This window comes from Heptranchias perlo, chromosome 23 (genome assembly GCF_035084215.1).
Source record: "Heptranchias perlo isolate sHepPer1 chromosome 23, sHepPer1.hap1, whole genome shotgun sequence".
Taxonomy (NCBI): domain Eukaryota; kingdom Metazoa; phylum Chordata; class Chondrichthyes; order Hexanchiformes; family Hexanchidae; genus Heptranchias; species Heptranchias perlo.
In genome coordinates, this window is record NC_090347.1 from 43,670,939 (window position 1) to 43,684,634 (window position 13,696).

The 13,696-nt window shown below is 47.0% G+C and overlaps 1 protein-coding gene across 1 annotated transcript in view; it reads left to right on the top strand.

The window, feature by feature from the left end:
- LOC137341328 (unconventional myosin-XVB-like) overlaps window positions 1-13,696 on the top strand; it is a 372,666-nt gene that overhangs the window by 283,352 nt on the left and 75,618 nt on the right. The window contains exons 47-51 of the mRNA XM_068004452.1: window positions 1,997-2,072; window positions 2,426-2,544; window positions 4,413-4,531; window positions 11,219-11,360; window positions 11,944-12,055. Coding sequence (XP_067860553.1) covers window positions 1,997-2,072; window positions 2,426-2,544; window positions 4,413-4,531; window positions 11,219-11,360; window positions 11,944-12,055 — 568 coding nt within the window. The remainder of the gene's footprint in view (window positions 1-1,996; window positions 2,073-2,425; window positions 2,545-4,412; window positions 4,532-11,218; window positions 11,361-11,943; window positions 12,056-13,696) is intronic.

Below are 13,696 nucleotides of genomic sequence, written 5' to 3' on the forward strand. Positions count from 1 at the left end.
AGAAGAAGAAAGACTTGCATTTATATAGCGCTCTTCACCACCTCAGGACGTCTCAAAGTGCTTTACAGCCAATGAAGTATTTTTGAAGTGTAGTCACTGTTGTAATGTAGGAAACACGGCAGCCAATTTGCGCACAGCAAACTCCCACAAACGGCAATGTGATAATGACCAGATAATGTTGTTTTAGTGATGAAGGTTGAGGGATAAATATTGGCCAGGACACTGGGGATAACTCCCCTGCTCTTCTTTGAAATAGTGCTGTGGGATCTTTCACGTCCACCTGAGACGGTAGGCAGGGCCTCGGTTTAACATCTCATCTGAAAGATGGCACCTCCAACAATGCAGCAATGATGCAGTACTACACTGAGCATCAGCCTAGATCTTGTGCTCAAGTCTCTGGAGTGGGAATTGAACTCCGAAGGCGAGGGTGCAATCAACTGAGCCATGGCTGACACCATGGATAATGCTTAGATAATAAGTCTAAATGGGGTAGAGGAACAAAGGGATCTGGGGATACAGATACACAAATCACTAAAAGTAGCGATGCAGGTTAATAAGGCCATAAAAAAGCAAACCAAGTACTGGGGTTGATTTCTGGAGGGATAGAATTGGAAAGTAGAGAAGTTATGTTAAACTTGTATAGAACATTGGTGAGACCACACTTGGAGTACTGTGATCAGTTCTGGTCTCCATATTATGAAAAGGATATAGAGGCACTGGAAAAGGTGCAAAAAAGATTTACTAGGATGATACCAGAACGGAGAGGAAAGACTGAACAGGCTCGGGCTTTTTTTTCTAGAAAAGAGAAGACTGAGGGGTGACCTGATAGAGGTCTTTAAGATTATGAAAAGCTTTGATAGGATAGACGTAGAGAAGATGTTTCCACTTGCGGGGGAGATCAATACTAGGGGCCATAAATGTAAGATAGTCACTAATAAATCCAATAGGGAATTCAGGAGAAACTTCTTTACCCAGAGAGTGGTTAGAATGTGGAACTCACAAGAAGTAGTTAAGGCGACTAGCATAGATACATTTAAGGGGAAGCTAGATAAACACGAGGGAGAAAGGAATAGAAGGATATTCTGATCGGGTTAGGTGAAGTAGGGAGGAGGCTCGTGTGGATTGTAAACACCGGCATGGATCTGTTGGGCCGAATGGCCTGTTTCTGTACTGTACATTCTATGTAATTCTATATAATATCCAACCCACAACTGGCACCACTCAGAGATGTGCTAATTTATGTAGTGATCTAAACACTGTACCATTCATGTAATCTCTGGTCACAGTAGCAGTAAATCACTGGGGTGTTTGATATTCCTGCAAGGTTCAATAATGTAAACCTAACCTCAGAAAAGCATCCCTACAGCATTAATGAGCTCAAAACTGGACATGAGAAGTGGTTCGAGACACGTGGGAATGGGGTAAGATTAGATTTACAGATTCTAATATTTAAATGCTATTTGACCAACTTTGGAGGGAATTTTTAAAAATATTTTCTCTGCAAAATCACGAAAACCTGTGCATTGTGGCACCAGAAACTAAGATGGCACAATTAGTGATAATGTTCCAACAATACTCTGCCGGGGGAGCCTTGTCTGCCAGAAGCACACTTTAGAAATTCAGACATCATAGAATCTTACAGCACAGAAAGAGGCCATTCAGCCCATTGTGCCTGTGCTGAATCTTTGAAAGGGCTATCCAATAAGTCCCATTCGCCTGCTCTTTCCCCATTGCCCTGCAATTTTCTCCTCTTCAAGTATTTATCCAATTCCCTTTTGAAAGTTACATTTCAAAACGTGCATGAGTTTCCAACCATTAATTTAAATGGTCAGAAAATCGCATAGCACCCACTCACAGCACAAAGTTGCAATATTATCCCTACCATATTTGTGTCTATATGTGCCTGTGTTCTTGTGTGTATGTGTCTGTATTTGTGTGTGTACTGTATCATGTATGGAGCATGCTTGTATCTAACAGCAATTGGGTATCTCCTCAGATCATACGGGACACTTACTCTGACAGCTGCAAACGCATTTCAAAGGAGGATCGACGCAAGATGCGAGATCTACTTGGTACGTAGTTGTGGGACGGGGAGGATCTCTTCATTTAACGATGGCGTCCATTGGGTCATGGGGAGGATGTGGAAGAGGTGTGGTTACTGGGTTCTGTACAGAGATAACGCTGTGAAAAGGTGGCATCCTCAGACATGACAATCTTAATGGGTTGCGTGGGGCGTTGTTAACAGTGTGACTATCTCCAGAGAGAGAGGGAAGGTCTGCTCAGTAGGCAAATGTATCCAATGAGCAAGGTCTAATGAGTTTCTGTGAGGAATGCGCTCCAACAGATTGTATTGGAACCTACACATGCACACGCTGAGGGCTTCATTAAATGCTATGGTTAAATGTTACCATGTTGCTGTTCGCAGCTGAACTTCACGTTGGGACTGATGTCAGATTGCTGCACGACCATGGGCTGAAAAAGCGGATTGTGGTGGCTGCACGTGACAACTGGGCAGTCTACTTTTCTCGGCTCTTTCCTGTCAGCGTAAGTACAGCATCAACATCACCTTCCATGAGGAATTGCTGATAGAGTATATATATCTTATATATCTATGTTATATTAAAAATCTAACATTTGCATACAAACCTCAATTCCTGATGTCACATTTTTGGTCACACCTTTGTGTCAACTCTTCCCATTGTAAATTTCTATGTAAACATTTCCCATTCAATTTTCCTTTGTGAACTTTCACTGACACGGTTTGTTGATGAACTAGTTGAATCACTCAAAATGCTTTTTCAAAACAATTTCATCGGCCATTTTTGTCTCAGTAGCTGAAATTTCTAATGTTCAAAATACGTTTTTAAATAAAATACAAAAATGCGTATTTCACAATAAAGTGATTAAATTTACTCATTGTGTCTTTTAATACCTTTGCTAAAGTATTTACTTTGAGACCTTAGCCTGACTCAAAAGCCTGGGATTCCACTGGATTTTTTCTTTACCTCACTATAATTAGGAGATCTTTCAATCACATCTGTGCATTCTGAATATGTGCAGTTTGCACAATTTCCCAACATGCAATCTATGGATGAGCAGGATTGAAGTGTAGACGAGTATGTCCCCTCATCCTGTGAGGATCTAAAAATTTCTTTGCTTTTTCCCAAAAACTTTGAAAGAAACTGAAATTGAATTCTGAAAGCTGTTATTTCAGGCAAGTTTATACATATATTAACAATTGTGATTTTCTGTTAGTAACTCCTCACAAACAATACCTGCAAAAGGCATCACATGTGAACAGCAATCGCTGTTATTAGTTTCTTTGTTGACAGTTAGAAAATAAAACAAAGATTGTTCATAGAGAATGATTTTTTTCAGTTAATCACCTCTTTAGGTTGTATATATTCAGTGAAAAAAATCTTCTTAACCATTTTGAGGCATAAGGATTTTTTTAATGTAAAAAATTGGAAACTACATAAATAATGAACTTTTATGTCTTTTATGTTTGTTTACTGTAAAAGTCAGCAAATTTACTGCTATTGCACTAAATTTTCAATCTCCGTGCATCTGGTGCGAGACAGGAGTGCATATCAGGAAATTGCAAACCCACAGCCCATGATTTTCTGTCCATTAATTTTCAGAGGCAGAAATTTTATCTTAAATGTTTAATGGCAGGATGTAGAGACAGGAACTGGCTGACGATGGAGAAAGTAAGGTGAGAGTCCCTGATGGTGCAAAAATGGCCGCAGGTGGATTGGGAAAGGAAGCAAAAAGGTGGGAACAAATTGGGAGTTAGTACCTGATGGTTTGGGTCCCATTTTCTTGGGCCACCTTGTCCACAATACTGCCAGACTCTGGATCTCCCAATACTCCAAAAACTCCTCCCCAGTCTTGTGGCACAGCTGCAGCCTCACTCCCAGATCCTGGGACCCTCTATCTTTGCTAACAAACCCCTAAACTGCTCCCTGATCCCAGAATCACCCCCAAAGCTCCCAGACCCTCCCTCCCCACTACCCCGAGATCTCAGTGTCCTTCACCCAGTGATCCCAGTATTTGCCCCAGTGTTTCTAGATCCCCCTTTCTAGTGTTCCAGAACCCTGAGTGTCCCTTCCCAGCTGGTCGTGTGCAATTGTTCGATATGTGCTCCGGGTGTGCTCCAGGTGCGGGTGCTTTGGAATATTTACCCCTCATTTAATAAATTGTTGGCAGTGTGGATTTTGAAAGCCTTCCCACCCAAATTTCCATCCCCGCCCACTGGAGTTATACCAGCGAACTGATGCAGAAAATCCCGGCTACAGTGTGTAGCCATAGGTTTATAAAATGGAAAAAGGTCTGAAGCGGTGAGGTGCCGATTCTCTGTCAGGTGATGGTTGTACTGAATTGGGCGTCATTCCCTCATGTGTTTGTTTCAGGGAGACGTTGGTAGCAATGTGGAGATTCTCAGTGTCTCTCACCGGGGAATCAAACTGCTGAAGTCTGTGAAAGCGGTTGGAATGAACCCAGAACATTACAAGGTTCTTCAGAGTTACAGGTAAGAGACTGAGAAAGAAACTTGCACTCTGTTAGTGTGTCATTATGTCCAAGTGTCTGGTTCTGCTAGTGTCTCCTGGTGTGTTAGTATGTCTGGGTGTGTCAGTGTGGACCTGTGTGCATCAGCCACTGTGCGCCGGTGGTGAAGGGAGTGAATGTTTAGGGTGGTGGATGGGGTGCCAAACAAGCGGGCTGTTTTGTCCTGGGTGGTGTCGAGCTTCTTGAGTGTTGTTGGAGCTGCACTCATCCAGGCAAGTGGAGAGTATTCCATCACACTCCTGACTTGTGCCTTGTAGATGGTGGAAAGGCTTTGGGGAGTCAGGAGGTGAATCACTCGCTGCAGAATACCCAGCCTCTGAACTGCTCTTGTAGCCACAGTATTTATATGGCTGGTCCAGTTAAGTTTCTGGTCAATAGTGACCCCCAGGATGTTGATGGTGGGGGATTAGGTGATGGTAATGCCATTGAATGTCATGGGGAGGTGGTTAGACTCTCTCTTGTTGGAGATGGTCATTGCCTGGTACTTGTCAGGCGTGAATGGTGTGAGCATATGTGTCATTATGTGCCAGTGTATCTGGGGGTGCCAGCATATCTCAATGTGTCTGGGTGTGTCAGCGTGCCAGGGTGTATCAGCTTGTCTGGGTGTGTCAGGATGTCAGAGTTTCAGGTGAGTCCAGGTACATCTGAATGTATCACCAGGTGGATACCTTTACAGGACTCCTTGGTACCACTCTTAGAATCATAGAATGATGCAGCACAGAAGGAGGCCATTCGGCCTATCGTGTCTGTTCCGGTTCTTTGGAAGAGCTATCGAATTAGTGCCCTGCTCTTTCCCCATAGCCCTGCAAATTTTTCCCCTTCAGTATTTATCCAATTCCCTTTTGAAAGTTATTATTGAATCTGCTTCCACCACCCTTTCATGCTATGAATTCCAATTCATAACAACTCGCTGTGTAAATTTTTTTCTCCTCATGTCGCCTCTGGTTCTTTTCCCAATTACCTTAAATCTGTGTCCTCTGGTTACCGACCCTTCTGCTGCTGGAAACAGTTTTTCCTTATCTATCAAAACTGTTCATGATTTTGAACACCTCGATGAAATCTCCCCTTAACCTTCTCTGCTCTAAGGAGAACAATCCCAGCTTCTCCAGTCTCTCCACATAACTGCAGTCCCTCATCCCTGGTACCATTCAAGTAAATCTTTTCTGCACCCTCTCCAAGGCCTTGACATCTTTCCTAAACTGTAGTGCCCAGAATTGGTCACAATATTCTAGCTGGGGCCTAATCAGTGTTTTATGAAGATTCAGCATAACTTTCTAACTTTTGTACTCTATGTCTCTATTTATAAAGCCCAGGATCCCATATGCATTTTTAACAGCCTTCTCAACTTGTCGAACCACCTTCAAAGATTTGTGTACGTACACCCCCAGGTCTCTCTGTTCCTGTACCCCCTTTAAAATTGCTCCATTTAGTTTATATTGCCTTTCCACATTCTTCCTACCAAAATGTATCACTTCACACTTCTCTGTGTTAAATTTCATCTGCCATGTGTCTGCCCATTCCACCTGTCTGTCTATGGCCTCCTGAAATCTGTTATTACCCTCGTGTGCGTTTCAGGGAAACGTTTCTGAGTTTTGTGTAATCTGCAAACTTTGAAATTCTGCCCTGTATACGTAAGTTTTTTTTTTATTCGTTCGTGGGATGTGGGCGTCGCTGGCAAGGCCAGTATTTATTGCCCATCCCTAATTGCCCTCGAGAAGGTGATGCTGAGCCGCCTTCTTGAACCACTGCAGTCCATGTGGTGAAGGTTCTCCCACAGTGCTGTTAGGTCGGGAGATCCAGGATTTTAACCCTGAGACGATGAAGGAACGGCGATATATTTCCAAGTCGGGATGGTGTGTGACTTGGAGGGGAATGTGCAGGTGGTGTTGTTCCCATGTGCCTGCTGCTCTTGTCCTTCTCGGTGGTAGAGGTCGCGGGTTTGGGAGGTGCTGTCGAAGAAGCCTTGGCGAGTTGCTGCAGTGCATCCTGTGGATGGTACACACTGCAGCCACGGTGCGCCGGTAGTGAAGGGAGTGAATGTTTAGGGTGGTGGATGGGGTGCCAAACAAGCGGGCTGCTTTGTCCTGGATGGTGTCGAGCTTCTTGAGTGTTGTTGGAGCTGCACTCATCCAGGCAAGTGGAGAGTATTCCATCTCACTCCTGACTTGTGCCTTGTAGATGGTGGAAAGGCTTTGGGCAGTCTGGAGGTGAATCACTCGCCGCAGAATACCCAGCGTCTGACCTGCTCTTGTAGCCACAGTATTTATGTTAAGTTTTTGGTCAATGGTGACCCCCAGGATGTTGATGGTGGGGGATTCGGCAATGGTAATTCTGGCAGGTTTTCCAGTGCACCAAGCATTTGAGTGGTATACTTGGATTTCCAGAAGGTTGGACAAGTTGGGCCTGTATACATTGGAGTTTAGAAGAATGAGAGGTGATCTTATTGAAACATAAAAGATCCTGAGGGGACTAGAAGGGGTAGATGCTGAGGGGATGTTTCCCCTTGTGGGAGAGACTAGAACTAGGGGCCACAGTTTAAAAATAAGGGGTCTCCCATTTAAGACGGAGATGAGGAGAATTTCTTTCTCTCAGAGGGTCGTGAGTCTGTGGAACTCCCTTCCCCAGAGAGCGGTGGAGGCAGGGTCATTGAATATTTTTAAGGCTGCGTTCGATAGATTCCTGATTAACAAGCGAGTCAAAGGTTATAGTAGGTAGACGAGAAAGTAGGGTTGAGGTCACAATCAGATCAGCCATGCTCTTATCAAATGGCAGAGCAGGCCCGAGGGGCCGAATGGCCCAATCCTGCTCTTAATTCGTATGTTCGTATGGTTGTGTACGCCCATCAGCCTTCTTCTGTAGCTTGGCCCATCGAAGCGATCATCTGACTCCTCTGCAGCAGAACTAGTGAGCGGCCTCACCCTCCGGCGAGCTGGCACCTGTGATATCCGTTCCCCCCGCCCCGGCTCCTGCACTCTTGTGCCCGGTGTCTCACCACATGCAGATCCCTCCTCTATCCTGGCCTCTAAACTACGTGCAGTGTCAGTCTCTGAGCTGGTGGCTGCGAGTGTAAGATCGAGTGATGGTGTATCTTCATCACTGTCATCTTCCTCTGCCTCCTCTGATGGAGCCAGTTCCAGTTCTTGGGTATCTGAAATGACAAAGGGAAACGGGTTGAGTTGTGGTGAGGGGAGAGGAGAAAGTAAGACGTACACGCTGACATCATCTGCAGCACGTGAGGCAGAAAATATTGTGAGATGAGGGAGAAGTGGGGAGTGAGAAGGAGGATTAGGTATGCAGAGACCCTCGTCATCGATCCCTCCAGCACCACCAGTGGCCACGGCCGATGTGACTGCCCGCCCAATGAGGACGTGTTGGCCTGTCCTCCCCCAGGTCTTACCTGCTGCCTGTTGTTGTGCGCCACCTTCTCCTGCAAGAAAGAGGGAAGTGTCGGTGAGCGTCCTGCAAGATGTTTGGGTGATGTGGCTGTCATGGTTGAATAGCTGCCAGCGTATGTGACGTGTGAGATGCGGGTGTGCGGCTTACAGGAGTGGTACTGTGTGAGGGTGAGATGCAGCATCTGATTTGAAGAGTTGCGTCCTGGTAGATGGGTGACGGGGGGGTGTGGGGGTGTGGTCCGTGGAGCAGCGGATGAGGCTAGTAGTGCAGTTGGTAGGACATGCCACTTGACAGTTGAACTCACTCACCTTAACAACTCGTGTCAAGTTACTGAACTTCTTCCTGCACTGCATCCATGTGCGTGGTGCGATGCTCTTGGCATCCACCTCATGTGCCACTTCCATCCACTGCCTCCTCAGCATGTGTCTGGAGGGCCTCCTGCCCCCCCCCCCCCCCACCCCGGTGGATAACCTCTTGCACCAAGGACACCAGTGCGTCGTCCAGGAACCTTGCTGCTCGCTCTCTCGCAGGCCCAGCCGTTCTTCAGCAAATTGGACCACAGACTTAGTTGCCTCACCAATTCCAGGTCTCCCTGCAGCCATAGTGCACCTCTCCTTTAAGAGGTGCAGGCTGCCTTTAAGTAGTATTAGCCACTCCCGATACAGCGCAGGTAGATCCGGCTGCACGCAGCAATCACTGCAATCACCAGGCAGCAAGAACGTTACGTGTTGCCTGCATCTCAACGGGTGCAGGTTAATCGCGCACCGCAATCCTAGTGCACGTTTTCAGGGGTTAACCAATTTAACCCCCATTAAATTTAAAGGTTTGTGAAATTCAATTTGTTGGAGCTGGGTTGTGGTCGTGCTTGAAAAATCAATTATTTTAACTACCCACCCGCCCCCCAACTCACCCGTTCTTGGGGGTTAAAATTCCACCATGGTCTGGCTTTGCCCATCTTTGTGATATGGTGCGTCAGTGTGATATGGTGCGTCGGTGTGATATGGTCTGTCAGTGTGATATAGATCGTCTGTGTGATATAAATCGCCTGCATGATGTAGATCATCTGTGTGATATGGTCTGTCAATTTAAAATGGACCCTCTGTGTGTTATGATCTGTCAGTGTAACATGGACTATCTGTGTGATAAGGTCTGTCAGCGTGACATGGGCCATCTGTGTGATATATTCTATCAGTATTGCATGGGCCATCTGTGTGATATAGTCTGTCTGCATGATATGGACCATCTGTGTGATATGGTCTGTCAGTGTAACATGGGCCATCTGTGTGACATGGGCCATCAGTGTGATATGGACCGTCTGTGTGATATGGTCTGTCAGTGTAACAAGGGCCATTTGTGTGATACGGTCTGTCAGTGTGATATGGTCTGTCAGTGTGATATGGACCGTTAGTGTGACATGGTCTGTCTGTGTGATATGGACCATCTGTGTGAGATGGGCCATCAGTGTGATATGGACCATCTGTGTGATATGGACCGTCTGTGTGATATGGTCTGTCAGTGTAACAAGGGCCATTTGTGTGATACGGTCTATCAGTGTGATATGGTCTGTCAGTGTGATATGGTCTGTCAGTGTGATATGGACCGTTAGTGTGACATGGTCTGTCTGTGTGATATGGACCATCTGTGTGAGATGGTCTGTCAGTGTGATATGGTCTGTCTGTAGGTTATGGTCTGTCAGGGTGTTATGGGCCCCGATGTTAACTTGCAGCTGGAAAGAGAGAGGAGGGAGGGTTTGCGGACGGGAAGCCTGATCTTGTCCTCACCTGTCATCCTGACCCAAGGGTTAATGAATAGCAATCCCGCAGGTCCCACTGAATTTAACGGTAGGATCTGCTTTAAAATTTTTCAAACGGTTCCCCACCCGACAGCCAGCTTGATTGACAGGCTGGCTGCATGTCGGGCGGGAAAGCAGCCGGGGAGTGTATGCCAGGAGGCGATCGCTACAAGATGCTGGAGTGCTGAAAGGTGTGTTCGTAATTATACTTGTGCAGTTAGGAGTTGGTCTCGGACATCGAGCGGGGGGGCGGGGTTCGGACATCAGAGTTGTCTTGGACATCGGGGGGAGGGGTTCTCGGACATCGGGGATGAACCGTACATGGTGGGGGGGGAAGTCAGCCGATCGCGGGGTGCGGTCGCAGCAGGTAAGCTTGTTCGGCCTGGAGGAAACACTCCTGCTCCTCCCGTTCTGGGGGTTAAAATTCCACCATGGTCTGCAGGGTGATATGGTCTATCAGTATGATATGGACCCTCTGTGCGATATGGTCTGTCAGTGTAACATGGACCATCTGTGTGATATATTCTGTCAGCGTGACATGGGCCATCTGTATGATATATTCTGTCAGTATAGCACTGGCCATCTGTGTGATATGGACCGTCTGTGTGATATGGACCATCTGTGTGATATGGACCGTCTGTGTGATATGGTCTGTTAGTATGATATGGACTTTCAATGTGATATGGACTGTCAGTATGATATGGACTGTGTGTAATATGGTCTGTCAGTGTAACATAGGCCATCTGTGTGATGTGGTCTGTCAGTGTGACATGGGATGTCAGTAAGTGTGACTAAGAGATTTCACTATATAATTAACTTTTGCCAATTCCCAGTCCCTCCTCAAGGCTCTCACTGGGATACTGTTCCATGGGTGTTGGCAGCTCTCACTCATGTGGCCACTCGTCCACTGTGAGATTCAGCAGTGGGATCGGCAGGCTGTTTGGCCTGATCTTGTCCTCATCTGACATCCTGACACAAGGGTTAATGAATAGGAATCAGCAATAGGAACCATATCTGATTTTCCCCTCCATAGGGGCTGTGGCAAATCGTAGTGCCTTAACGGGTTTAAATGAATATCAAGGTTCTATAAAATGATTAAGAAAAACGTGCAAATGCTCAAAATGTTAAATGAAATCAGAAAATGCTGGAAATACACAAAAATTCTGTCAGGATCTGAAAGAGCAATGGCAATTTAACATTTTGGAAAGAGATACAGGACGATGACGGAAGAGACACCCGCATAAGTGTAGAACCCCTGGCACAGAAACCTTTACCTGACAGGTTAACCTGTCTTTCCAATTTTCAGAGGGGCCTGTTGTGTATTTCCAGCATGTTCTAATGTAGGAGTCAGAGCAGAGCCTAGAAGTCTCTGGCCATTCACTTATCCGAGCAGTATCAGTCCATGAGCAGGACAATCTCACCTGTGCAGGTAACAGCCGCCTGTCTCTCTCTTTACTGTAGTTATGTGGAAATACTGAGTGTGAAGGTACAGGAAGAAGCCGTGCTGGAGTTTGCTCTGAAGAATGAGCAGCTGGTCCTGTATTCGGAAAAAGCTGAGCAGGCAAAGGCGCTTATCAATCTATTCCTGGAGGAGTTGCGGAAGGTATGGCATCAGATCTTAAAAATCCCACAGTGGTGGAATATAGGAGAACACATTAAATTAAAGCAGGCTGGTAAAAGGCAGCACATCAAACTGGCAGCCCACTGCATTTTTGTAAAAGATCCACTCTAGTCACTGTGTAGAATTACTGGAATAGGAATATGGTCAGTGCTGGTGTAGTTACTTGTACAGGCAAAGCCCCAGTGCTGTTTTTTTTACACTACAGGTACTGCCCGAGTATCAGCTGTACTTATTGGTGCAGATACTGCCCCAGTGCCGGTGTAGTTATTGGTACAGGTACTGTGTAGTGCCGGTGTAGTTACTGGTACCAGGCACTGCCTCGGTGCTAGTGTAGTTACTGGTAAAGATATGGCCAAATGCACTGTCCCAGTTGTTGTCCCAGCAGAGATTAACGGTCTCAGTACAGACCAGGGGAGAACTCAGTCCTTCTGGTCTGTATGCCTCAGCTGCAGACTTGCTTTACCAGGTGAGCATGGGGGTGTTTGATTCCCATCTTCACTTATGTCAATAGCTGAAGTCCTGTTACTTTGTAGGATTGAGCTGATATTGTTTGTCTGTGTTACAGGACTCCAACCATGTCTTAGCTGTTAAAAGCTTCATCACAGACGATAAGAGCTTGCTGAACTTCCGTAAGGGAGACGTCATCAAACTGCTGCCTATTAACGGACTCCAACCAGGTCAGTTACAGGGAGAAATAGCAAACACAGGAGGACCCCATTCCGCCAACAGGAGTGGTCAGTGATGCAACAGGATAGACTTAAACACCCAACCGGAGTGGTCAGGCGCCCAACCGGAGTGGTCAGTGTTGTGTTGTTCCAATTATTTTAATAAGAATGGCTCCAAAAATTGGTTCTGTTGATTTCCTGCTATAACTCGGACAGGAGACCGACAGAAACTCCCAGGAAACCGCAGAGACCCGGTTGTGCAGGGTCTCCGTCATCTCTGGAAGCTTCCAACATACCGTGCAAGGAGCAGAACCTCCGCCCATCCCTTACAAGGCGGGGAACAGTCGGTTACCAGGCAGGGAGTGTGTGTCAGTTACCAGGCAGAGAGTGTGCGTCAGTTACCAGGCAGGGAGTGTGTGTCAGTTACCAGGCAGGGAGTGTGTGTCAGTTACCAGGCAGGGAGTGTGTGTCAGTTACCAGGCAGGGAGTGTGTGTCAGTTACCAGGCAGGGAGTGTGTGTCAGTTACCAGGCAGGGAGTGTGTGTCAGTTACCAATTGTAAACAATTTTACAACACCAAGTTATAGTCCAGCAATTTTATTTTAAATTCACAAGCTTTCGGAGATTTTCTCCTTCCTCAGGCAAATAAAATTGCTGGACTATAACTTGGTGTTGTAAAATTGTTTACAATTGTCAACCCCAGTCCATCACCGGCATCTCCACATCATGTCAGTTACCAGGCAGGGAGTGTGCGTCAGTTACCAGGCAGGGAGTGTGTGTCAGTTACCAGGCAGAGAGTGTGCATCAGTTACCAGGCAGCGAGTGTGCGTCAGTTACCAGGCAGCGAGTGTGCGTCAGTTACCAGGCAGGGAGTGTGCGTCAGTTACCAGACAGGGAGTGTGCATCAGTTACCAGGCAGGGAGTGTGCGTCAGTTACCAGGCAGGGAGTGTGCGTCAGTTACCAGGCAGGGAGTGTGCGTCAGTTACCAGACAGGGAGTGTGCGTCAGTTACCAGGCAGAGAGTTTGCGTCAGTTACCAGGCAGGGAGTGTGCATCAGTTACCAGGCAGGGAGTGTGCATCAGTTACCAGGCAGAGAGTGTGCGTCAGTTACCAGGCAGGGAGTGTGCATCAGTTACCAGGCAGGGAGTGTGCGTCAGTTACCAGGCAGCGAGTGTGCGTCAGTTACCAGGCAGAGAGTGTGTGTCAGTTACCAGGCAGGGAGTGTGTGTCAGTTACCAGGCAGAGAGTGTGCGTCAGTTACCAGGCAGGGAGTGTGTGTCAGTTGCCAGGCAGGGAGTGTGCGTCAGTTACCAGGCAGGGAGTGTGCATCAGTTACCAGGCAGAGAGTGTGCGTCAGTTACCAGGCAGGGAGTGTGCATCAGTTACCAGGCAGCGAGTGTGCGTCAGTTACCAGGCAGGGAGTGTGCGTCAGTTACCAGACAGGGAGTGTGCGTCAGTTACCAGGCAGGGAGTGTGCGTCAGTTACCAGGCAGGGAGTGTGCGTCAGTTACCAGGCAGGGAGTGTGCGTCAGTTACCAGGCAGCGAGTGTGTGTCAGTTACCAGGCAGGGAGTGTGCGTCAGTTACCAGGCAGCGAGTGTGCGTCAGTTACCAGGCAGGGAGTGTGCATCAGTTACCAGGCAGCGAGTGTGTG